At 47.6% G+C, this 24682-nt stretch overlaps 1 protein-coding gene across 2 annotated transcripts in view; it reads right to left on the reverse strand.

The window, feature by feature from the left end:
- The window catches only part of KCNK2 (potassium two pore domain channel subfamily K member 2), an 89547-nt gene extending 72908 nt beyond the window's left edge, over positions 1-16639 (reverse strand). The window contains exons 1-2 of one of the 2 annotated variants that reach the window (XM_037497898.2): positions 16513-16632; positions 13230-13540 (exon numbers count right to left, since the gene is read on the reverse strand). In XM_037497898.2, coding sequence (XP_037353795.1) covers positions 13230-13540; positions 16513-16519 — 318 coding nt within the window. In that variant the 5' untranslated portion in view covers positions 16520-16632. Of the gene's footprint in view, positions 1-13229; positions 13541-16512 lie in introns of both variants that reach the window. The other variant, XM_054689933.1, reaches the window with a different exon arrangement.
- Between the last annotated feature and the right edge of the window lie 8043 nt (positions 16640-24682).

Genomic DNA, 24682 nt, shown 5'->3' on the forward strand with positions numbered 1-24682 from the left:
CTTGCACTACCAGGGAGGCCCTCTTCACTTCTTTTTCATCCACCTCCCATCAAGTCACATTGGCCTTGCCTTCAACATACCCCAACCTGACCTCATGCTATCACTCCTCTGCTCTCTCCCCAACCAGACCACCACCATCTCCCAATGGACTCCCCACTTCACTCAGTTACATCTGTTTCTCCTTGGGGACCGCCACACCCCTCCAAGCTCTAAGGTGGATTGTGTCCTTGGACTGCTCAAAGTCCTTCCATGGTCCTGCAACTCACTCCCAGTGAAATCCAAGGTCCCACTTGCTGGTCTAAGGGGTGTCCAGGGTCCATGCACCCATCTACGAGACCCTGTGGGATCCGGTCCCTGTTGCCTCTCTTGCCTTTTTCTTCAACACAAATTACCCTCTTCATCACCCGTTCCAGGCATTGGCCTCTCTGCCAGGAATGTGCCTGCCTCTGAACCTTTATTCTCACCTTCTCTCCACCTGGAATGCCTGCCCTGGTTATTTACATGTCTGCACACAGCTCACTATGTATTATCTTTCCGATCTGTGCTGAATTATCTGAATTCCCTGATCTGCACGTTTAATTAGCCCAGGCAACCTATATTATTTTTTGCAAAACACTAAGAATTACCTTATATATCTATTAACTTTTTTCTCATTTCTGTAACTATCAGAGCCTTGAGTTGCTCATAGTTTTAAAACCTGACGTCTTAAACAGAACGACATCAGCAAAACAGTGGAAGATGTTGCTGATTCAACAACAGACTGACCCTCAGTTGGAAATCTAGGAACCAGTAATATTTGCCCCAAGTGAGAAGAAAACCAGCGAGGCTGTTAGGAGGATCCATGACACTCATCTTCTGTGGGCCTCCCCTCAGTTCTGTATGGCCTGATCAGGAAAAAAAGCCCAGCCTCTCCTTGGGGGGAGAAAAAGATGGTGTGGGCATCTAATGCTCTGGATTTGGAATTGGTTTCCATCTCGCCTGTCTCTGAACATTAACAGAGTCCAGCATACTCCTGATGCCTGGGGTCATTAAGTACAGAGAGAGCTGGGCAGCCTGCTTCTGCTCCAGAGGACAGAGCCGAGGAGGCAGCACAGTGATTCCACCCTAGAGGAAAAGAGAAAAGTGGGGCTTGCATCCAACATTCTGGCTCTTTTGGGGGGGGCTCGAGCATTGCCAGTAGTAGATACTACTATTGGGTGTCATAGTAGGCACCCAAGAGTCACTTAATGGGTAAGTATTCATCAAATTTTTGCTCATCCACTAGATAAATCATTTGTAACATTTTAAAGCCTCATATCCCTTTATGAATGCATTTAGAATCATATGACACTTGAACTTGTGGACTCCTTTTTAGAAATCCATTTGTAATTTCATCTGACAATTTTCGTGGTAAGAGACTTCAAAGAGACACCACCCACTTATGTTTTCCTACAGATTCTGAAGATCCCCCCTAATCCTAAAATTCTGAGGTTTCTGTTCATTCATCCAGCATAGGAGGCAGCAAGAAAACTGAGATGACACTTGTGAAACAGAGTCACATCTATATAGGGCAGAGAAAGGATGCATACTGCAGCTCCCTCAGCAAGAATGAAACATCTGGATCACTTACTGCAACAAAATAAGAAGCGTTAGCATAGCTAGATCTGATCCTAGAAAGATGCTGATATTCAGAAGACAGAAAAATAAGGGAAATGGGAAAATTTAGGGCTTAGTTTTCAGAGGGTAGAGTTGGGGAGGCTGATGGTAAGTCCACTGTTCCATTACTAACTAGTGGATTATTCTTAGGTAAATGATTTGAACTGTTTCTTCTAGTTCTGAAATGAGAGTTTAGTGAGGCAATCTCTGCTACAAATTCCAAGTTCCAAAGTCAGCGTTCATGCCTCACAATGTTATATGCAATTAATTCAAGATACATTATGACCAAGTTTTTGCTGACCTTTTCTTTTTATCACCTGCCTTTCTGATAATTTCCCTTTTGTTCGTTTTTTGAATTGTCTTTTAGGTACAAAGACACAACACAGTTTGGTTTATATATAAGAATAACTTATTTTATTTTTCTTCTCCCACAAGTAGGGAATCTTATTAGTTCTCTATCAAGAATGGCATCTGGTAATTTAATCATGCATCAGGAAATAATCACAGAGTGTAATACACGGGCACAAACACACAAGCGTGTTATGAATCAAGGAATAATAAGGCTGGGAGGTAGTGAGTAATGGAGAATTAAGCAGGAGTTCCTGTCCTCTCAAAAAACACTTTTTGCATAATAGCACAGTATAACTATCCAAGAAAAATAAGCCTCAGGAATAACGCCATTATTGCAAAATGGCATTATTTACAATTTTAATTAAACTAAATTATTTAAAACTGCCTTCATGAAATGAAGTTTTAGGCATGTGCAAATCAAGAGCCAAATGTCATCATCTGATAAAATATATTCTGGTGTGAAAATTGATGTGAAAATTCAGAACCTGTTAACCAGACAGAGAAAAAGAAAACCCACATTTATTAAGGAATGAGTAATCACACCATTATTTATGGTAGCACATGAGCTGTACCATGGCTGGAAGGACCAATCACAAGGAAGGTTTTAAATAAAAAATAATTTTTAAGTAGGTAAAATATCTCTCTTTTATCCTAAAACAGATATTAGGATTTATTTTGAGAAGATAAAAATGAAGTACAGGGCTTGACCTGCACAGAGCCCAGGCAACAGGATTCCCCCAGTGCTCATCCACACGCACTAGCACTGCCTTCTTCTCCAAGAATCTCAAACACACTGACTTGAACACATGATACCAACTTCAGAATCCTCACCAGCCCCTCCCCGCTCCCCGTCCCTCCCAGAAGCACACACACTACCTGCATCCTTTCAGCACCCTTTCCTGAAAGACTGTCCCCCCTCCTGCCAGCCCAGCCCATCACCATCCCCACTGCAACCTCCACGTAAAATTTCTCCCTGTAACCTTCCCAATTTTGTCCCATCTACTCCTCCTAACAAATCACCATATTATTTGCCTAGGACAACTGTGATGTTAATTCTCTGTTTCAATAATTTTCTAATAAATTCTCTCTAGAATTGTTCTCTTCCCATTGTATGCAAAGTCTAGACCACTCTTCAAGGCCTCTCAGGCTCCAGGCTGCTTCCCTCTCCTCACAGAGAGGGCCCAGCACACTGATGTCTGCGTGGGTTTCAAAACACTCGGAGGACGCTTTCCCCTGCATTTGCGGCCTTCTCTTCCCAGGACGCTGCCCCCAAGGACTTTCCAGGACTGACTCTCGCTCATTCAACCGTCATCTCTCAAACTCTTGCCTCACTTCTCAAGGAAAACTGTCTACGCAAACACCCTTCTAACCAGCCCCGCCCCATCATTCCAGCTCATTAGGCCCTGGGCAGTCCTCAGACATCTAACTTCCTGAAATTATCCTGTTCAGGCATTCGTTTTTGTTTAAAGTCCCTCCCACCCCACTGGAGTAGGAGCTTCCTGAGAGCAGGAATCGAATCATTGGTTGAGCTGTTTGTGTTGATTTCTCCATGCTTAGAAAATCTTTCCATAATGTAACATGCGGACAGAATGAATAAGTCGATGGCGAGCACTGTCACTACTTCTTGCTGGAGATGAGCAGATCTTGATACCAACTGTCTTGCCTTCTCCACAAAAGCTAATACTCGATCAGGACAAATGCAAAGTGTCTCTGGATGAGGATTCAGAAAGAGATTTCAGGACAGTAAGTGTGAGTGCAAAGGTTCAAAAAATTCAGACTCACAAAATCATTTTTGTGAGTCAGTTTTCTCCCCAGGATCAGTTATTTTGACCCATGATTAAATGTGACTTTGTTCACTGTTCTTGGACATTTGATGACGTGTCTATGGGTTAGAAAAAGCAGCACCTGCCTCACCTGACAGGGGCTGGGAAACAGCACCCCAGAGCATCAGCAACAGCAAAATCACACCCCCAACCTTTAACTTCCTCATAGCCAGCTCTGCAATTGCTCATTTTATCAAAAGAAGCAGAATCATCAAAGCAAGCTTTAATGCCAAGGCTAGCAAGCCCCCTCCATATCCACAGGGGCTCCCTGGCTCCAGAAACACTAAGTCCTGAGAACCTAAGATGAGGCTGCATGAGTGAAATACCATCCATTAGAGAATGTGACTTCTGAGCACCCCCAGGGCTATCCTAATGAAAATAAAACCTGCCCTTTATTGCCAGACAAAACACAAGCTACTCTGCATCCACCTACTGGTGGATCCTTCTAGACCATTTGGACCTGCCTTGCTTGGACTCCATTAGCAAATCCTGACCCACCCAGCACCCGAGCCAGGGCACAGGACTCTAGGTAACCACAGAGCCACCCTGAGCACCTCCACAAATGTGGGGAAGTGAGATTCCCTACCACTGGTTTAACACCAAAATGTCTAAACAAACACAGGCAGCCTGTTCACCCCAGAATCTCAGGTGCTCCTCTCCAGTCCCCGCCACACTGGGCTGCAAGCTCAAGTCCAAAGAGAAGAGCATCGGTATCACTGCGTCTGTCACGAAATCGAGTGTCTTCAGACACCCTTTATGGTCCATGAACAGCTGTGATAGGAAAGAAGAAGTCTTTACTTCCCAAAGGAACACATCCTTTTTGGCAATTAGGAGTTTCTGATGAGACCCCAAGTGAGTTTTCACAAAAGAAAAATGGATGCATAACTTCAGAAAGGGAACTTTACAATATCTAAGAAGTGGTGCTGAGACCCTAGAAATGGAAAATTCAATAACTATGCTCTTTGGTTGGTCAAGTGTCAAGGGGCTGGGTGACGGCATGTGACATTCTCCCTTCTCACAGCCCAACCTTCCCTGCTATCTCATCTCCCAATGCACTGTCTCATCACCAGACAGCACACCATCCTTCTAGAAGCTTTGGTAATCCTCTAGAAGCTTACCAGCAGTCTGCCAAAATGGGCACTTTTACTCAACATTATTATACACTGAGGATACACTAGTTAGAGCTCTCCCATTTACATGGAACAATCAGTTCTAAACAAACTGGGGTTTTCTAAGAAAAACTAACAGTGAAACAGAGTGAATTCACATAAAGAATATTTCTGAAGATATATATATATATATATATATATATATATATATATATATATATATGCAAGTCTAGCTAATCATAGAAGAAAAGCAAGCAGGTCTCCATAAAGCAAGCTCATTTCACCAAATGGCTATTAGAGGGGACACGAGAAAGATAACTCACAAGATGAAGATAATTGGAAGAAGGTTATCTACTGAAGATTGATAAACATGGATTCCTTGTAACATGGGTATGTTGGTAAACACGGGTGTGTTGGTTAGAAACCTGAAAACAAAGGTTTTAACGCTTTAAAAAATGTAGCTAGACAACGCACCTACTGAAAAATACCCCAACAACAAGTGCTGGAGAGGCTGTGGAGAAAGAGGAGCTGGACAGGGGTGCAGCCATTACAGAAAGTGATCTAGGTCTACTTAAAACACTAAGAATAGAAACACCCATATGACTCATCAATCCCCCTCTCAGGCATCTATGCAAAAAGCATGAAACATGGATGCAAAACCCAAACGTTCATAGAGTTGCCAGCAGCACAGGCGAAACATGAAGCAGCCTAAATGCCATCAAGAGACCACCGGCCCGAGGAGACATGGTCTGTCCACACTGAGGGGCACCCTTCAGCCACGGGAGAGACGGATGCAGCTGTCTTCAACAAAATGAGGATGTTTGAGAGAATGGGGTGTCACAAAGCAAGGCAGAATGATAAAAACAAATACAGGACGATCAGTCAATAACAAAATACTTCCACACGCCGGTGGGCGTCAATAAGTAAGGGGTGGTGCCCTGAGGCTAAGGGGTGGTGGGGGATGGGACAAGTGGGAGAAAGTCAATAAAATAATGAAACATGCATTCTAAGCGAAAATACAATGAATCCATATTTGAATGGAGAGGTGTAGGTCTAGGTGTCTTATTCTGCAATGTTTTCATTTAAGACTAAAAGGGAAGATCCCGGTGTGGGGTACCACTCTGCAGTCTGACTACGAAATGACCAATTCAATGTTTAAAATCGCACAAGCCTGGATGAAGACACAGCCAGGAAGGTAGAGGCTCCTCCTCATCCAGTGAAAACCAGTGGATTGGGGAGAAGTAACTGGGACTCCCCTTTCCAACTTAGTGTTTTGCCTGCCTGGGAGAGCCAGGAGGGTCAGCGGGCACCTTTACACGGGCCATGGCTAGAGATGGTGAGAGGAACAGAGAAGAGCTGATTAACCAGAAAGCGGGTCTCAGGCTGAAGGGCAGCCATGCTCTCTGAACAAAGTTTTAACCGAGCAAAAAACAGGCCCTAAAGGGAAAGCTCAGACAATCGAGGGCCACTGCCAGGGCTCAGGAAGAGGCTGAAAAACGATCAGGAAAAGTAAAGCCCCAGTGGTTCCAGAAACCCGAAGAGCTCAGTGAGCATGAATTCTCAATGTGGGAAGGGATTTGGGTGAGAGACACAACATCCCCTCTTCACAAGGGAATCACATTTGCCAAATTCACTAGGCAAATGGCTTCAAACTGAAGGGATATAATTTTTTAAAAGAACAAATGAAAAGAAAAATCATACTGAGTAGAAGATAAGACATTCATCTCAAGAGCAGGTACAAGATGAAATGTAGTTAAATTCAAGTCATTTAGGTAAATTAGAGCCACACACGGTTTCCTGTCATGTCCTGAGGCAGGATCTGCCGCCCAGAGGGGCTGGTCTGAGGGCACGCTGGCGGCTCTGGGTCCCTCCACCGAGGCAAAGGCAGAAACATGAACCATTGAAGAAATGTGTCTCCAGGCATGGGGGTGTGGGGCTTTGAGTAGGGGAGCCCATGTGTGTGTTAAGCTGTGGCTGTCTTGATGGCCAGATTAATTCTGACCCAGCCCAGGATGAATGCTCACGAAGAGAAAGGCAGAGAAACAGCTGACAGAGACAGAGGACAGCACCTCGCCCCTCACCAAGGATCAGGGTGTCACCGAATCCATGGGGACATCTTACCAATGATAAGGGGAGGGGTGGAGTGGGCGGGCAGAATGACCAAAAAGATGGCACATGGCCAGCCCCTCTACTCTCAGAGGTCGCTTCCCATCCTTCCTCACTCTTGTTCTATGCATTCTACTCACTTTGCCGTCAACACCTGGGTTTCCTCCACACCCAATAAGAGAAGGATTCCCAGGACAGGTAAATCTGTTTTACTTTAAAGAATCCTACAAAATTCTTGGCCAATTTCAATGAAATAGCAGCGGAGTGGACGCTGTTTACAGAAGGCCATGCTCACTTCCTGTCCCTGTGTCACACCTGAGGTCTGTCCACTGGTTTTCGGGACATGAACTGTTTGCACACTTAAAAACTACATACAACGTAGGCACAGCGTTTATACGCACAGGGAACCAAAGCTCCAGCTGCTCTACTGCAGTGGTCTGGAATCACCTGCACTATCTCTGAGGCCTGCCTTTACACCCTTCTAAAACTAACCTGAGGCCAAATACATACTGTAACCTGGGGGCTCCCCCAACCATAAGGAGCAGACTAGTGGATCATATGTGCATTTTCTCATGCTCAGTGCTAAGCCTGCTCCCCATCTTGTCACCACCCCACTGGCCATCGAGACAGCCACAGCTTAACACACACATAGGCTCCCCTACTCAAAACCCCACACCCCCATGCCTGGAGACACATTTCTTCAATGGTTCATGTATAGGGTCCCCTAAGGAAAAGAATAATAAAACCTAGGGAGTCCAATTTCTAAAACAAGGGAAACAGCCTTGAAATCTGCTTCACAAATCCTTTATTCAGGTGAATTCTGGTTTCTATTCCTGAGCAACCTCTATACAGCACAAGGCTCCTGGGATCGCACTAGAATCTCTGCTGGTCCTAATGGAGTCTTTCCCCAGGCGACATCATCTGACAACATGACTTTAAATGCCTCTTTCTCTTTAATGTGGGTTTAAATGTGTATCCTCAACTGCAGCCCCCACCGGACCCCACCTCCTACTTCCAGCGCCCTCCCACCCCACCTTCCGGCATCCTACTCTGCAACTCCGCTGTTAGCACCTCAACCTAAACAGGCTGCTGGCCTGGAACTGGCCTGAGCTGTTCGGCCAATCAGCCTGCCCAGCAGAGGGGACAGGCAAGAGACACACAGAGGAGGAGCTGCTGTCAGCCCAGCCTGAGGGCCCAGGGAGCCCAGTGCCTGCTTGTCAGCACTGTCATGTGTCAGGGAGACTCCCCAGAACATACTCAGAATCTAACCATATCTCACGATTCCCGCTGCCACCTCCTTCTGTCCAGCCCAAACCCTCCGCGTCCCACTGCCAGCCAGCACCTGGACTGTAACAGCCACAGCAGGGCTGTCCCTCTGCTACTATCCCGCGCCACAGTCTGTTCTCACCGCAGCTGCCAGTTATCCTGGGGAGCCACAGGGAGCACCAACCGCCTCCATTCAACTTGCCCCACTCAAAAGGCTCCAGCCCCTCCCCAGTGGCTCACTGCAGCCTCTACCTGTGGGATCACTAGCCTCCTGGAGGGCCGGTCCCTACCCTGGAGTTATTCCCTAGGAAGCCACTTTACATAAAATTGACCTCATGGCTCATCTGTTCCCAGTGAGCCCATGTAGGGAATCACCCACACCAAACTGCATTTCCTGTTGTCCCCCAACACTGCTCATTTCCCCTGGTAAGACTGACGATATCTCACATACAATCCATCCTAAAGAAAAAAAAAAAAAAAGGAAGCTCACCAAGGCCAAGAATTTTCATGTTTTACTCTCCACTGAATTTCAGCATCGGGGACAAGGCACACAGTAGGAGTTGGAGAAACACTTGGGAATGAACGAATGATGCCAGAGTGAGCATAAAATAACATTCTTTTAAATAGCTGCTTCATTGGCCTTCCAGGTAGGCATGCAGCTCCGGCGTCCCTAGCATCCAGCACTTCAAGGGCGCTTCTCCCCACTTAGGGGGGCACAGGCCCAGGTGTCACCATGCCCCTTTGTCTGTCCTGTCTGTGGCTCCTTCCCTCCATCTTGGAACCCAACTTCCTCCCAGCCCTCGCCCAGCGGTTAGCTCCCTCCCCCTCGCAGCTCCCGCACAACCTCCTCTGACTCTGAGGACCAGCGGCCTCAGACCTGGCCTGTGTTTTTCCATAGTTTTGTTTGGCTCCAGACCTGGTGCCAAGGACACCACGTTGCAGGTGCTCCACACGTACCAGTGAGAGAAGCAGGGAAAACCATACTGCAGAGCAAGATTCATGCATGGAGGAGCCAACCCAGCAGGAAGGCCACAAAGACCCAGACCCGAGGCTGCCAGCTGACCCTGGGCAGAGGTGACCACTTCTTCACCCTAAAACAGACAGGACACCTCCTCTCCCTACATGTTGGGAGGTGCTCAAACGAGAAGACTAAAATCAAATCTCCCAAGAGGTCTCTGTTATCGATGTGGATATCCTAGATTGTGCCCCATCTTTTTAATCCCAGATTTGATTCAGCAAACATGGGAATGCATGGGGTGAAGACCAGGAACACCAGAGTCGAGCCTGCCTCTGCTGGGTCACCATAGGCTGCCAGAGACACCGCCAGGTGGGTCCCCCAGAGAAGAAGCACTGTGGAGGGGGCACAGAGACACAGCCCCTCATCTGGCTACACAGATGGAAGGCTGAGCTCTATGACAGGCACCAAGAACAGAGTGGGTGACACCATGCCATCCACCATGCACACGAGGACCGGGAGCTCACTGGGGACTCTGGGGTCTACTAAGTTGTAGAGGCAGGAAATGCAGAGCCAAAAGCAAGAGCTCTGACATCTGTCCTCTGGCTGGAACAGGAGCAACCCTGTGCCCTCTGGAAAGTTACTCCCTCTGCCTCGGTTTCTACATGAATGCGGGTAAGAAGGCACTTGCCTATGGGAGTGTTGAAGAGAATTAAATGAGAGAATACGTGCAAGGGGTCAGAAGATGCCCTTGCCCATAGTAGGTGCCTGTTAAACTCTGGCTCCTGTCAGTGGTGTTCATGAGCCTGCGAAGTGTTTCCATCTATTTCTCCACCCTGACATCACACCCGCTAAGATTCCATGAGAGCTGGAAGTCAAGATGCTCAAAACACTTGGGAATCTAGGAGAAATCTAGGAGAATCACAGACAATCCTTCTCTGTGAGACTGATGAAGGATTCTAGCAAGTGGTCACTGGCTGATTTGCCCACCTCCTGCTTCAGCTCTGCTTGGATCTCTGAAGCCATGCCATCATCAAGGCTTCTTTTAGCAAAAGAAATTATATTCAAAGAGAAAAAAAATTGATTAAAACTACAGGGTAACATGGGGCCTCCCTGGTGATGCAACGAGTTAAGCACCGCACTATGAAGCAATCCACAGCCTCTGCAGCAAGAGTTCGATCCCCGGCCAGCCAGGGAGAAACCCACATGGCGAGGCAGACCTCTCCTGTCTTCCCCGCTGCTCCCCTCAGCAGTGTATTTCAGTCAGTCTCCCTGTTCTGTTCCCCATCCTGTCTCTGGTGGATCCTCTCATTCCCCACATCTCTGGCCTGTATCCCAGCTCTTGTATGCATAAATAAATAAATCTTTTAAAAAAAAAAACTACAGGATAACAAAGGGAAGAGATATAATGGGCAACTTCTGCACTGAAAAACACAAAATACATGAGATTTATAAGTAGCAAAATACATACTCAGTACTGAATATCAATAAAGGTACAGTGCTTGCCCATGCAGGACAGAAAAAAGAAAACTGGGGCATGTCTTGAGCTCTGTGTTTGCCAAAAATAATGTATCAAAATCAAGGCTCTGCCACAACAGTATGTCTGCACCTGCATGACCTCCACATCACTGTCATAGTTCTGAAGCAGTCTGGGTGGCTCTGAAGTGCTGGAGCATTTTCAAATCACACAGGTTTCTCCCACATTGTTCTACAATGTTCCCGGCCCAAGACCAACCACCTCACTTCAGGTGACACAAATGCAAAGTCACCTCAATCAGATGCCTCAGCCCAATAAAAGGAGGAGGGGGGTCACCCCATCCCTCTCCACAGTGGCCCAGTTCATAGGTGTCCTTTGCTCCAGATGCACCATGGAAGACTTGGAGGCTTGGACCACTCGTTCAAACGATGCCAGTACAAGTGCCCAACCACAGTCTAAAACACACCCCACCTGATCCCAAAGTTCAGTTGTGATCCCTACTCATGCCACCTCCAAGACTCCCTGAGCTCTCCTTCTAAACCCCAAGGAAAGTGGGGGCTCATCCAAGAATTCCAGCACTCTCAGGATGATGTGGCGCAAAGAGAATGCTAAAGAACTGATCGGATGAAGGACCAGGCAGCGCGGCGCTGAGGACAAAGAAATCAGCACGTTTACGGTCAATACTGAAAATATCAGGCCTCCATGGTGTTGCAAGGGGTTCAGCACAGCACTGTGAAGCTATCCACAACCTCTGCAGCAGGAGTTCAACCCCAGCCAGAGGGCTACCCACAGGGCGCAGTAGATCTTTCCTGTCTCCCCGCTGCTCCCCTCAGCAGTGGATTTCAGTGGATTTCCTGTTCTGTTCCCCACTATGTCTCTGATGAATCCTCTCACCCTGCACCTCCAGCCTGTACCCCAGTTCTTGTATGCATAAATAATAAATCTTTTAAAAAATACTGAAAATATCAATATCGCCTAGAACAGCATGTGCCAGGCAGGGCACGCCCCCCACCGCTGGTGGTGCTGGTGATGCTGGCAGATGCTGCCTTTACACAAACCAAGATCTGTGGTCCGAGAGTCCAGAGACCAGTCAGAACCTTCAAGCGTAAAGTATTTTTTAATGAAGCAAAGTTCATTTATTTGATGCACTGCACCCTCAGCAGACTATAGCACAGAATAAGCGTTCCCTGAGCTGCACTGTGGCGATTCACAATTGCGCTGTTTGCCTTTGTCTGCTGGTCCGGGCCAGACCTGGACATCACCCCGGTGCCTGCGCTCCTACATGAGGAGACTTGCCACAGCAAGCCAGACAGGTGAGGTGCAGCAGTGGCTCAGTGTGGGAGGAGCTAAGTGAGTGTGCCAGGCTAGCCTGATGTTCTTCAGACTGGACTGAAATCTGGGTATAGATGGCACAGAAAGAAGGCTCCAGAAGGCAGAGGAGAATGAGGGGATCCGTGGCAAGGAGAAAGAGAGGAATGGTCTGGGCACAGGAAACTGGCTTCAAACCAATAACAATTTCTTCCCTCAATCGACTGCACCTCATTTCAATGATGCAAAAGTGAATATAAGATGAGGAAATTCCACTCAGAGGCTGACTCAATTTTCAATCCAATTTTACCTAAACCAGATAAGAAAGGCAGGCTCTAGAAGAAAATGAATGTGTACAATTGAGCTGTCTTCAACCACCAGCCAGACCTCTCCTTGAGAGAAAATTCTAGGGCTTCTTCTTGACCAAGAATCTTGGTTTGACCAACAAATTGTTTCAGGCCAATGAAATCTACCACAAAAATACAGCCTTTTCCAAGGAGTCAAACTGAAACTTTGCAGTTCTTGTGGGGTGGGACTTTTAAAACAAAATGATCTTTTTCCACAGGATATTGTTTGGCTATGACAGAGTAAATTAAAACTAAATTAGTTCTTATTCAAAAACTCCATTTTCCTGTGTCGTAGCAAATTGCTTTTAGTTGGGGTTTAGAGAAGCAATGATTAATCACTTCTCCTTAACTACAAAGGCAGTTATCACGGCCTCCCCGGCAGGACTAAGTAGTCAGCCGTGCAGGCCACCAGCCTGGAAGGGGCCCCGCTGGGGCCCCAGGACCCCTGCCTCCTGCATTGCTGGACGCAGAAAAGTGTCTCAGTCACCCACAGGCATCTGCCCCCCCAAGATCTGGCAAGGAGCCCCATGTCCCTTGGCAGTTCTGACACAGAGCAAAGGCAAAGAAAGCAGAGAGAATACAGAACTCTACAAGGGCAGAAAAGCAGAGAGAATACTCTAGAAAGGCAGAGAAGCAGAGGAAGCAAAGGAAGAGGGGAGGGAAAGGAGAAAGAAGATGTAGGGAGGAGGGAGGCGCATGGTCAGGAGGCAACGACACTCTGGACAGAAGTCCCTGGAGAGAAGGAAAGTGGAATAGGGCCCCGCAGGCACCCCCAACATTGTGCCAGCGGCTGTGCCCTGACGCTGACTCTTTCCGGAGGGGAAGCAGAGAAGCAACGTCTCTGGCCCTTACCTGGATGAGCTCATCCAGCTCAGTGGAGTTGACGCAGGCATGCTGGGCCACAAAGGTCTGCTTCTGGATCACAATGGTGCTCCTCTGGGAAATCTCGTGCGGCTGCTCCAAGGCTTTGAACACAGTGGCCCCAATGATCAGGTAGAGCACGACCACCAGGAAAATCGTGGAGACCGTCTTCCATTTCATAACATTAATGGCCGTGTCGCTCTCCACTCGGGCAGCAAGCACGGTGGGTTTCGTGGAAAAAGAGAGCCTGGGTTTGGAGTTCTGAGCAGCAGATTTAGGATCCAGCAGATCAGGTGCCGCCACTGGCAAGGACAGAGAAAGAGGCTGGAGGTGAGGGGGGTGAGGCGACGGCTGCTCAGCAGCAGCGGAGGCGAGTCTGCTTGTCCTCCTGGGGGAAGCTCTGGTACCCAAGCGGGAGGGCTCCGACCACAGGCGTCCAGAACCTCATTATGTACAGGTGCAAGAAAAGGGGCTGGGTCTGAGCTCTCGGCCACTATCAGGCTTCCAGACGGGAGGAAGAAACAAGGAGGCGGCCAAAAAACTTACCAAAAAAAAAAAAAAAAAAAAAGAATGCCTGAGGTCTTCTTCCCAATGACCTCAGTTCTAGGCATCCATCTGCCCACTAGGCCGATCAACCAAGATGCAGTGAGTTCTGTAGGAGGTGCCAGCTCCAAACCAGGTATTTAAATAGGAAGACAGCACATGGACTCTATGGTTCTCGAGAACTTAAAGCGATCAAGCAAACAGTCTCTTTTTACTTTAAAATTCATTATAATAAAGGAAGTGATTCTAAGTCCACTGGGGACCCCAGCATTGTTTTTCAAAGTAAGATACTACAAGTCCCTGGTAGGTGAATAAGAAATACCCGAAACCCCAGCACGTCTCTCCCTCAACTTCAGAGGGGACTCATGACTCAGTCTGGTGTCTATCTTGTTGTTCAAGTACTGACATATTTTAAAAAAACAAAGTATAGCAACCCATTTTCGCGCCATCCTAATTGCTGCTAAGAAATAGCATGTTTTCCATTTCAACAGTGAACATTATCAAGAAAAAAAAATTAAAACCTCTCTCACACCTTAGCCCCTGCAAGCACCGTCTTGAGGTAATTACTCCATAAGAGGGGATATACTTGTTCTCCTATGAATCCCATGTACTCTGAAGTGACCCCAAACCATTCATTATTCATTTCAGTGGTTCAAAAACATCATTAATGGATTCCTAAAAAGAAATCTAGATACTGAAGTTCTGCTTGCAGAAGGGAAAAGAGGCATCTAGTACAGAATTCTGGATTGCAGTGGCATCCTGGTGCCAAAAGGGTTAACAGAAGGGGACTGAATAAGGGACTAAAACATCAGCCCCTCAACTAGAACTATCCATTTACTTCTCCAACTATCATAGCTATAAGCACAATAACACTAGGGGGCGTAATACAGGTTTGCGGAAGCCACAAAGTAATAATCCAAAAGACACCTGTAGGTAATTCTATATGGAATCTGTAAGGACTTCCACCCCAGTAGCCTACAGGCACCTGAAATGGATTGAGGATAAAAGGAGAATGAAGAGTATTGATTCTCACGTGGCTAATTTTTCACACACTCTGCAGCAGCACCGTGCTGCAAGTCCATGCAAGACGACCACAGCTTGAGCTCACAACAGAAATCATCAGTTGCCCATTAAAAAAGTTTTGCAACCAAGCTGTTTGAAGCTCCAGATCTAAATGTTTCCAATGATGGCAGATCACAGAGGGCTCCTCACCCAGCAAAGTTCTAGATGATTCTGACTTTGAAGACATGAAGTCAGAGGTCTAATGGCTCCAACTAGACAGTCCATATCCCTGAAGCTGTTCCAGCAACTTTCTGGGGTTCAGCCTGCTACACAGAGGTATGTTTCCCTCCTGAGGCAGCCACCTGCTCCAAACAGCCACAGACTGTACACAACTTTAACATGCCTGTTTATAAAGGCAACTGTACTCAACATTAGCACTGGGCAAGTGTTTAATGTTTTATTTTTTAAAAAGACCTTTTTTTTAATAGAAATGCTGATAACAGCTAAAATCACCGTCATCTGCTGTCTAGCCAACCCCCCCCCCCCAAAGCTGCTTAATGAGTCTGGGTGTAAAATAAAAGTCACAAAAGCGACAATTAAGTCATCTTTCCATCTTTGGAATAAAAATAACAGAAAGTTCACATAGACACTCCACATTATCTCTCTGAAGGGAGCTTGCCAAGCCTTTCCTCTCCAGTTCCCTGTGCTCTCAGATTTCTGATTTTTCCCATCAGTGGATTCTGGTCTGCAGGACTGAGAAATCCCAAGACTGTTGATCTTGAAGCTCCCAAATCCCAATGCCAAATTAAGACACTGACATTATGTGTTCTGGGGGTAGGGAGACAAATTTTTGGAGAGAATTCACAGGTAGACAGATCTGCATCTAGATTGACAGATCACAGATGACAGATCGATAGACACACAGAAATAGAGAGCTATATAACAGCTCCTATCGAGCTTCATTCCTTTCAGTCATCGCCCTATTTTTTCATCATCAGAAATCTCCATGTATTGCATATTTGGCAGAGTGCATGGACAGAAACTGAGGAAACACCAAAATAAAAACAACTGCCTTCCCTCTCCTGACAAGGGAACCCCTGGCTTCCAGCTCCACGTCGTTGGCACTGGCCGCAGGCTCCGATCCGGAAGGGGGGCTCCTTGGAAGAGGAATCAAAAACGCCCCTTCCATGCACGCCGGGCACGGGTACCACCGCGCTTCGAGGCCCCCGGCCCCGCGCGATCCCTCGGATAGGGCCCGGCTCCCCAGGGCTGTGTGCTCCGCTCCCGGCCTCCAAGGCGCCTCGCGCTAGGAGAGGGCAGCTCTTTTCAGCACCACCGCCTGTCCCACCGCGCACCGGGCAACAAGTGTGACCCGGGTCACCGGACGCCCCGCCGGGCGGCTACCCCCAGGCGCACCCTCCTTCCCGCTCGGAACTCCCCCGGGGCCCGCACCCGGCCCGGCCGAGGCCAGGGCCCCAGGCCGCCGCGGAGCGGGCGGGAGCGGCAGGGGGCGCAGCCGAGGGGGCTGCCTCGGGCCCGGGTTCCGCCGCCGCCCCTCGGCGGGGCACGAGGGGCGCCTCCGCCCGGCCGGGCCGGGTCGGGCCCGGCTCACCTCCCGCGCGCGAGCCGGCTCTCTCCCGCGCGGCGCCGGCAGCATGGGGCACGCGGCATTCAAAGCGGGTTTGGGAGAAGCCGTTGGGAGCGGCTACCCCCGCGCCATTGTACTCACTTCTCATTCGGAGCCGGGCTGCGCGCGGCGCGCGGCTCGGGCAGGCATCGTCCCCGGCTTTGTTTTACCAGGTGGGGAGCGCGAGCGGGTGGCCGCGGGAGGGGGTGGGAGCGCGAGGAGCCGCGGAGCCGGGAAGGAGGGGACGCCGGCGGGCCGGGCCGAGGGCGAGGCGAGGCCAAGTCGGGCTCAGGCGCCGCCGCCCCCGCGCGCGCCTGCCCCGCTGCCGGGCCCGGGTCCCCCGGAGCGCGCGGGCCCCCCGGCTCCCGCGCCGGCCGCCGCAGCCGCCGCGCGCCCCGCCCCGGGCTCGTCGCTGGCCCGGCCCCGGCGCGGGGTGGCGGGGGCGGCGGGGCGGCCGTGCGCCCCGGTCGCCGTGAGCGAGCCTCGCGCGGCCCCGCGCCGCATGTCTCTGTGCGACGTCCCCGGCCCGGCCTCCGCGCCCCGAGGGGAGGGGCGCCCCGCGCCCCCCGCCCCGCGCTCCTGGCCGGGGGCGAGCCTCTCGCCCCTTGCCCGCTCCTCCCTCCGACGCCCGCCCCTCCCCACCGCCCCCTCCCCCGCCGGGGCTCGCCTCTCTGCCCCCCATCCCCTTATAACCCAGCCCTCATCGGCGGCGCGGGTGCCGCGGGCTCCCAAGCCCCTCTCCTGCCTGTGGGTACAGCCCTGGCTCACCTGCGCCTCAGGCGCCCACCAACCCTTCCACTAATGCGGCCCCCTCCCCAGTGCCTGGTGCTCAGGGCCAGGCCCCCGGGGCTCCACCCCATCTCCTGCCTGTGTGGGACTCAGCTCTGGGGCATGGGACTCCGGCAAGAGGACATCCTGCCCTCCTTGCCCACCCTTCAGCATGGCAAGGCCAAATGCCCCCATGGGCGCGGGCACTGCGGGGGGTGGGGGGGGGTGCCGGGGGGAGGTGGGGAGTGGTGATAAGGAGACTACCTGTTTGCAGTGTGAGCCTGGGGAAGGCATGTGGCCTCAAGCGCGTGCGTGCACACACACACACACACACACACACACACACACCCCATCTCCAAGGGTGCTGAACCTGGACAGGGAGTTCTGATCCAAAGAATGTTCTCAACCAGAAAGGATGGCCTGGGTGAGGGCATCTAGGATGCAGAGGGCACAGTGGTTATGTTCTCAGGGTGAGGCCCCTTGCTGGGGACAGAGGTGGTGAAATATCAAAGTGCAGTCAGTGGGGTGAGAGATCTTTGACCTCCAAAAGCACTGGGCGCTCCCCTACTGCTCCCCATCAAGATCCTGGTGGGCAGGTACCAGACCCCACCTGGACTCTACTGCAGTGAGGGCTGCTAAGATGGCCACCAGGGTAGGTTCAAAACTGGTGGAGCAGGGAATGAATGCAAGTAGTGTGGGGGCGCAGCTGCTTTAGGTGAGTCTTCACCCCATGCACTTGCTGTAGGGGAACTTCAGCCCCTTTGTAAACTTTCTCTTCCTTCCCATTTTAGCAGCCAGAATCACCACTGACCTCCCACCCTCACCTCCACTGATGCCTGAGAGTTTATCTTCCAGAAAGGTTACTCTGCCTGATAGAGTGTTTTCCCATTACAAAACTTCCCCAGGACAGTTGGGGACCCGAGGAGGTAGGGTCCTTATTTTAAAAATGACCCTGTAAACCTTTGGCAAGACTGTGGCCAGAAGAGATGAAAAGATGCCAAATGATGTTTAAAATTCCAGAATAGATTCAGCACACGCACCTCTACTTTAAAAAAAAAAAAAAAAAAAAGTCTTCCTTATTAGGAATTCCTTCCTGCTGGAATTGAAACATGTTTTTCTCGACTTCTGCTCTCAATAATAATATAATCGGATGTCCTTTTTAAAATGTGAATCAGATCCTCTCAGTCCCCTCAAACCTTTCCAAACTCTAGGTCACATTATTATACGCTTCCTGATCTGGCTACTCACTTCACTCCAGGCTCTTCCTGGGACTGTTACCTTCCACATACACCCACCTTCCCCAGTCCTTGCCCAACTTTACATGACTAAGGCACTGTCTTAGTGGGGCTTTCCAGAGGGTCAGAACCAACAGGAGACAGACTGACAGAAGTATATAACAAATTTATCTTAAAGTACTGGTGCACACAATTTTGGGGACTGGCAAGTCCATCTGAAATCCCCAGGAGAGCTCTGGCAGGCTAGAAGCTCAGGCAAAAATTGATGCTTCTGTTTTGAATTTTCTTTTCTGGGAAACCTCAGTAAGACCTTCAGTTGATTATAAGAGATCCATCACATCCAGGGTAAGCTTACCTTAAAAGCTGTCGTTGACAAACCTGTACACCTCACAGCAACTCTAGACAGCATTTGATGAATGAACTGGGCACCAGAGCCTAGCCCAGCTACACATAAAACCCTGCCCTGTATCCTGCAGATCTCTCAGATATCCACAAGTTTCTTTTGAATCTCGGCTAGTCAGGTATGTGCCTGTTTGCTTCCCAGAAAAACTGGGGCTTCTGTCTTTGCACTTGTCACCCTGTGCTGTGTTTCTTTAAACTGGACTGTAAGCTCAGAGAGGACACAAGCATCCCTCTTAGCTCCCCAAAGTATCCCCACAGAGTGACACTGAACATGCACCATTGCTGGCATCCTGCACCTGGTCTCCCTCCAGGCATTTGCTCCCAGAGAAACTCCACATTATAAGAAATGGGAGGAATTCTCTACCTGCAGGTTTTCCACCACTCTCAGAGTCTCTGTTCTCCAGATGAAATGATCCCAATATCTTGAGTATTCTATTTTGGTTTTGACCTTTTCTCCTTCTGTTCAAGGACTTGTTGATTCCCTTTTGCTCCTTCTGGGTCTTTGGAGAGTTAACCACACCTTGTGAGCACTCTGTCAAACTGGCCAGTGCTTATCCCGGTGTGGTGCAGTAACTACACCCTGCAGTAACATGGTGATTGACTCACAGTGGAAATATGCCAGTGCCGGGCACCCCCTATCCCAGATTCACCTTCAGTCCCAAATGCTGGGTGGCCATTTCTTGATGTTTTCTGTCCATCACATGTAGTAGTTATCCTCCACCTTCCCCACTGCATTATTCTCCCATTTGTACATATATATGCCATTTATATTTAATATAACTTTTAAAAATTTCAAACCATAACATTATAAGGAGTCATTCCAACAACCCAGCCTCAGCCTTCCAGATGATTAGGAAGAACCTGGAAGCCAGTCCCCTCCCTGACTCTATCCTGCTCTGCACTGCATAGTTCTCCCTGTGCAGTGGAGTGGATGGGTCTCCCCCACAAACGAGGGGACTCCCCCACAAATTGCTCAACTAAATACTCCTTTGCCTTTAAGAGGCTTTTTATGTCAAACACATACCTACTTATCTTGTTTGAAGGAAGGGAAAAAAGGAAATAGCCCAATTTGTACATCATTACAACCAGAGAAACGAGGAAATGGCTGTTTATGCTTCCAAGGTGATGCCGCATTACTCGGTACACAAACCCATGCAAGGGAGTTGAAAGGCAAAGTAGACTTTCTTTCTTTCATCTGTTCAACTAGCAGCTCACAATCAATCTAAGGACTTGGCTTTCATGTTTATTTTGCTTTTGACCTTGGCATACTCAAAATGTCATTGAAAATTAAAAGGCCAGCCACTGCTTTCCCCAGAACTCGGATCAGGCTTGGAATTGCGGAGGCCAGAGTGACATCTGTGGGTCTCCTAGTGCTGCCACTTCTGAACCGCCTGAGTTTGAGGGACTCTGTCTCTGGCCATCACTTTCCTCATCCAGAAAACAGAGCTGAATTCATGAGCAATGTGGTAAGAATTAAAGTGAGACAACATAGGTGGCCATCTCTGTAGGGCCTTTATTGTTCTGACCTAATGCCATGAAGCTGGAGCATCCTCACCACTCAAGGCCACCAACGAATTCCATCTCATAATGACTCTTGGTATTGATTTGATTTTTTAGCTAACACAATTGCACAGATGAGGAAGGCCGAGTTACATTCCTCAAATATGTAGCCAAAAAACACTGGGTGCCCAAGAAGAGCTCGCTCCCTACAGCGGGAGCTGTGTTTATGAAGATGCTGTCTAGCGAAGAAGGTGCTCCACAAACATAACATTTAAGTTCTGGCAAGTGCATGACGAAAGAAACAGGCAGGGAAGTGTGAGAGGCTGAGGCTGGTCAGGGAAGCCCTTCCGGGGAGCAACTCTCAAACCCAGCCCTGGAGCCAAGCAAAGGTGGAGACAGCAGCATGATGGGAGGGAAGGGTTTCCTTGCAGGAAGGAAGGGCATGCAGAAAGTCTCAGGCAGGAAGAAGCTTGGAGACTTGAGGGGAGCTGAAGGATGAGAGGGACTGAGCGCAGACCAGACCTTTGGCCTCAAGCTGGAGCCGCTGCCTCAGAGTCGCCTGCAGTGCCTTGGGGGTGCAGAGAGCCAGGGCAGCCCAGAGTTCCCGTGATGGGGCCTGCAAGCAGGCAGGACAAGGGGGCCAGGTGGGCTGGTGTGGCTAGTGGACCGAGCACCCTGGGAGAACCTGGGTGAGAAGCAGGAGTAGGGCCCATTCTGCGCCATCGCTCACAGTCCTGAGGCCCTGTCTGCGATTGAAAAGTCTGGGGAGACAGGACTAAGGTCCCAGCCTGCGAGGCTGGCTGTCACAGCCTACCCAGCCCACTTTCAACCTCAAAGCAAACGGTGCAGTAGCTATGTTCATTTGCAGCACACCTGCCTGCTCTCCTGCTCTAAATGAATATAGTTATTCACCATTCAACTAGTACTTAGTTTATTTCTTGTTAATGGTATTATTATTTATACATACTTTGAAATTTTTATTTATAAATGAAATATATTCACTCATTCACACTAGTATGTAGTTCATTCTTTATAAGTTGTCATTTATAAATTGAATTTTTTACTCATAAATGAAATCCAGTCACTTTTCAACTCGTATGCAGTTCATTTTTTATAAATGGAAGATTATCAATAATTGGGCATTTTTATTTATAACTAAAATTAGTCACTCATTCAACTAGTGTTTAGTTTTATTAAAGGCAATTATTAAAAAAAATAAAATAAAATAAAAAAATAAACGAGCCCAGTAGAAATGGGCTGCATTGTAGAGTTTATTCAGCCAGGAATAGATTAAAAAATTGATTTTTTTTTAATCAAGGTAACATTTGGTTTACAATACTGTATAGCTTGGGACTATAGAAGCATACCTATTCTATTTTTTAAAAATTTATTTTATTCATTTATGCATGTAAGAGCTGGGGTGCAGGCCAGAGTGTGGGGGGTGAGAGAATTCACCAGACAGAGTGGCAAGCAGAAAAAAAAATAAATAAATAAAGGCAATTACTATTTATGAATAATTTAGGATTTTCATTTATAAATGAAGTAAGTGACATCAATATATTCATTTACATATTCAACTAGGAGCAGGCTTAGTAAGGAACCACTCCTGTGTACCAGAAAGGCATTTTTTTCTAGCACTTAGGGCAAAATGGTAGCAAAGGAGATATACCAAATCTTTGTAATCATGGAGTTAATATGAAAAAAGTAAGAGGCTAGAAAAACTATGTCCCTGACTGTTCAGTAAGTCATCAAGTTACCAAGAGGATTTCCAATTCAAGTCATTTTGCTGTAAAGTTTTGCAAAATTCATCCACATAAAAGTCACCTTAAAATATAGCACACTCAGCAGTATCTTTTTTAATGGCATTATATATTTGCTTACTTTATGTAAATGCATATGCACACAAAAAAAGAAAAAAGAGAAATTTCTTCATGTAAACAAGAATCTCATTTTCCTAATGGTAGTTCTCAGACCCGTGGGGTCTCTTTTTAGCTTTGAAAATTCATCTAAGTCAAAGCACCCATATTTTGCATATCAAAATACCTTAGTGTATGCACAAGTGTGTTAATTATTAAAAATAAACTAAAATTCATATATGCTTTTGCCCAGCAGGGAAAAAGCTATCGAGTAAGAGCATAGTAAAGGAAAGAAATCCTTGTAAAAAGGTATTCTGTTACAATAGAACACGTTCAGAATTTTTAGCATTTTCTTAGTTTATAGAGAGGAAATCTGCTCTGATTCGCTTTCCCCTCTCAAAGCTGGGGAGATCAGCCATCAACAGGAAATGAACATTTAGCTGCTATGGGTCCAGACTCAGCATTGCCCGTCACTGGCCTCACAGGTAAATCCTCCACTGACAATGAATTCATTTGATAATTTTTTTAAGTCTGCCAATATAAGGCAAAGTATTTTATCAAATAGGATGCTTTTTATTTAAAATCAATCATGAATTCAGAGAGAACTAGTATATTTTTAATTTTTTCTTGATGGCTTTCATCACCCTAATGAATTTTCATAACATCCGGTATTTATCTAAACCTTAAGTTTGTTGTGAACATTTGCCCATCCAGCATTTTCCCTTCACCTGTGACCACATATTCTGAAAGCAGTGAAGAACAAATCAATTTTTCATGTGTGAAAAGTAAATCAATTCAATATCTCTCCTAACACAGAGTCACAAGACTTAAAGGCAATAAAAAAGGCAAATGGCAATATAACTGGAATATCCTAAAGATATTTTTAATATGTTCAAAGACCAAAGATCTTAATTGCATCATACATAGAATCTAGCTCTCCTTCTACCTTTTTGTGTTTATGATTAAATAAGAATAGATGAGCTTGCCCCAGACTGCCTGCTATATTTAAAGAAGAAAGAAGATTAAAAATCCATGCCCACCCAGGGCATGTTCATTCTAGAAAAAAGACAAGCCCTAAAATATGGAAGGAAGCAGCTTTCTGTGGAATTTCAAAATGTAAGATGATGTGTGATTTCTCCAAATTCTACAAAGTGATCAGGACACTTTACAAATCGAGACACCCCTATCACTGGTCCCCGGGGCCAAATCTTCCCCAATGGTCTCAGGATAGAGATGGATCCTTTACAAATAAAATTCAGTTAGGTGGTCCAGCCACTGTGGAAAGCTGTGTGGAGATTCCTCAGAACACTAAAAATGGATCTACCATATGACCCAGTAATTCCACTCCTAGGAACCTACCCCAAGAACACAAAAACACTAATTCAAAAGGAAACCTGCTTTCCTATGTTTATCGAAGAGCCAAGATATGGAAACAACCCAAATGTCCCAAAATAGATTAATGGACCAAAGAGTTGTGGTGTACACAATGGAATATTACTCAGCAATCAAAAAAGACAAACTCATGCCATTTGTGGCAACATGGGGATAGAGCTGGAAGGGATCATGCTATCCAAAATTAGTCAGAAGGAAAAAGATAAATACCAGATGGTCTCACTTATATGTGGATTATAGAGAAACCAAACAAAAGGTCAAGAAAAAGTCAAAACTAACAAGCTAATCACAGGACTGAGACATACAGCAAAGAAGGGTGCAGCAGGAGAGGCAAAACAGGAGGGAAGAACACATGGGAATCTGATAATGTTTCATGGGTGAGAACTGGGGGGAGAACTATGGGGACTACAATAATGTAAGAAAAAATAATTTTAAAAGTAATAAAAAATTCTCTTCAAAACAAAAGAAAAATAATAAAATAAAATAATAAATAAAATAACATACATTTATCCGTTGCATATCGAGACCTATATGCCAAGGGCCACCCAGGGCCCTCATGTCCTTGTTCTGAAAGTAACAACTGTCAGACCAGCAAGAGCCACAGTAGGTGACACTCATGGAGACACGTGCCACCCACTCTCTCAAGATCACTTCAGTTACTCTCATGCTGTCCTCATAGCAGCCATGACAGGTGCAGCTACGGTCCCTGGAGAAGCCCCTTCCCCAAAGGCCCACCACAAGTGCATACTCCTCCTTTCTCTCCAGGGACACCCCCAACCCTTCCCCCTCCCAAGACTCACCGTTTCCTCTGGTTTAGCCACTGGCTTGTTCCAGTTTCTGAACATACCAGCTTCTCCCACACACACTGGTGCTGCCCCAACTGGACATAGCAGGTGGGGTTGCAAGGCTCTGCTGGAAGCTGTTGCAGGGCCATCACAGAGTGACCTTGCCACACTCTGTGCCTGGCACACACTCTGCTTCCCCTTTGCCTGTGGCCTACAGTGGACAGCTGCCATCTGGAAACGAGACTTCACTTTCCGTCACCTTAGCAAATAGCAACCATAGTGGCTGCACGTGCTTCTGGGGACTGATTTTCTTTCCTCCATCACCATCAGTGTT

This window comes from Talpa occidentalis, unplaced genomic scaffold, assembly GCF_014898055.3.
Source record: "Talpa occidentalis isolate TD23 unplaced genomic scaffold, MPIMG_talOcc4v2.1 talOcc4.8, whole genome shotgun sequence".
NCBI classification, from domain to species: Eukaryota; Metazoa; Chordata; class Mammalia; order Eulipotyphla; family Talpidae; genus Talpa; species Talpa occidentalis.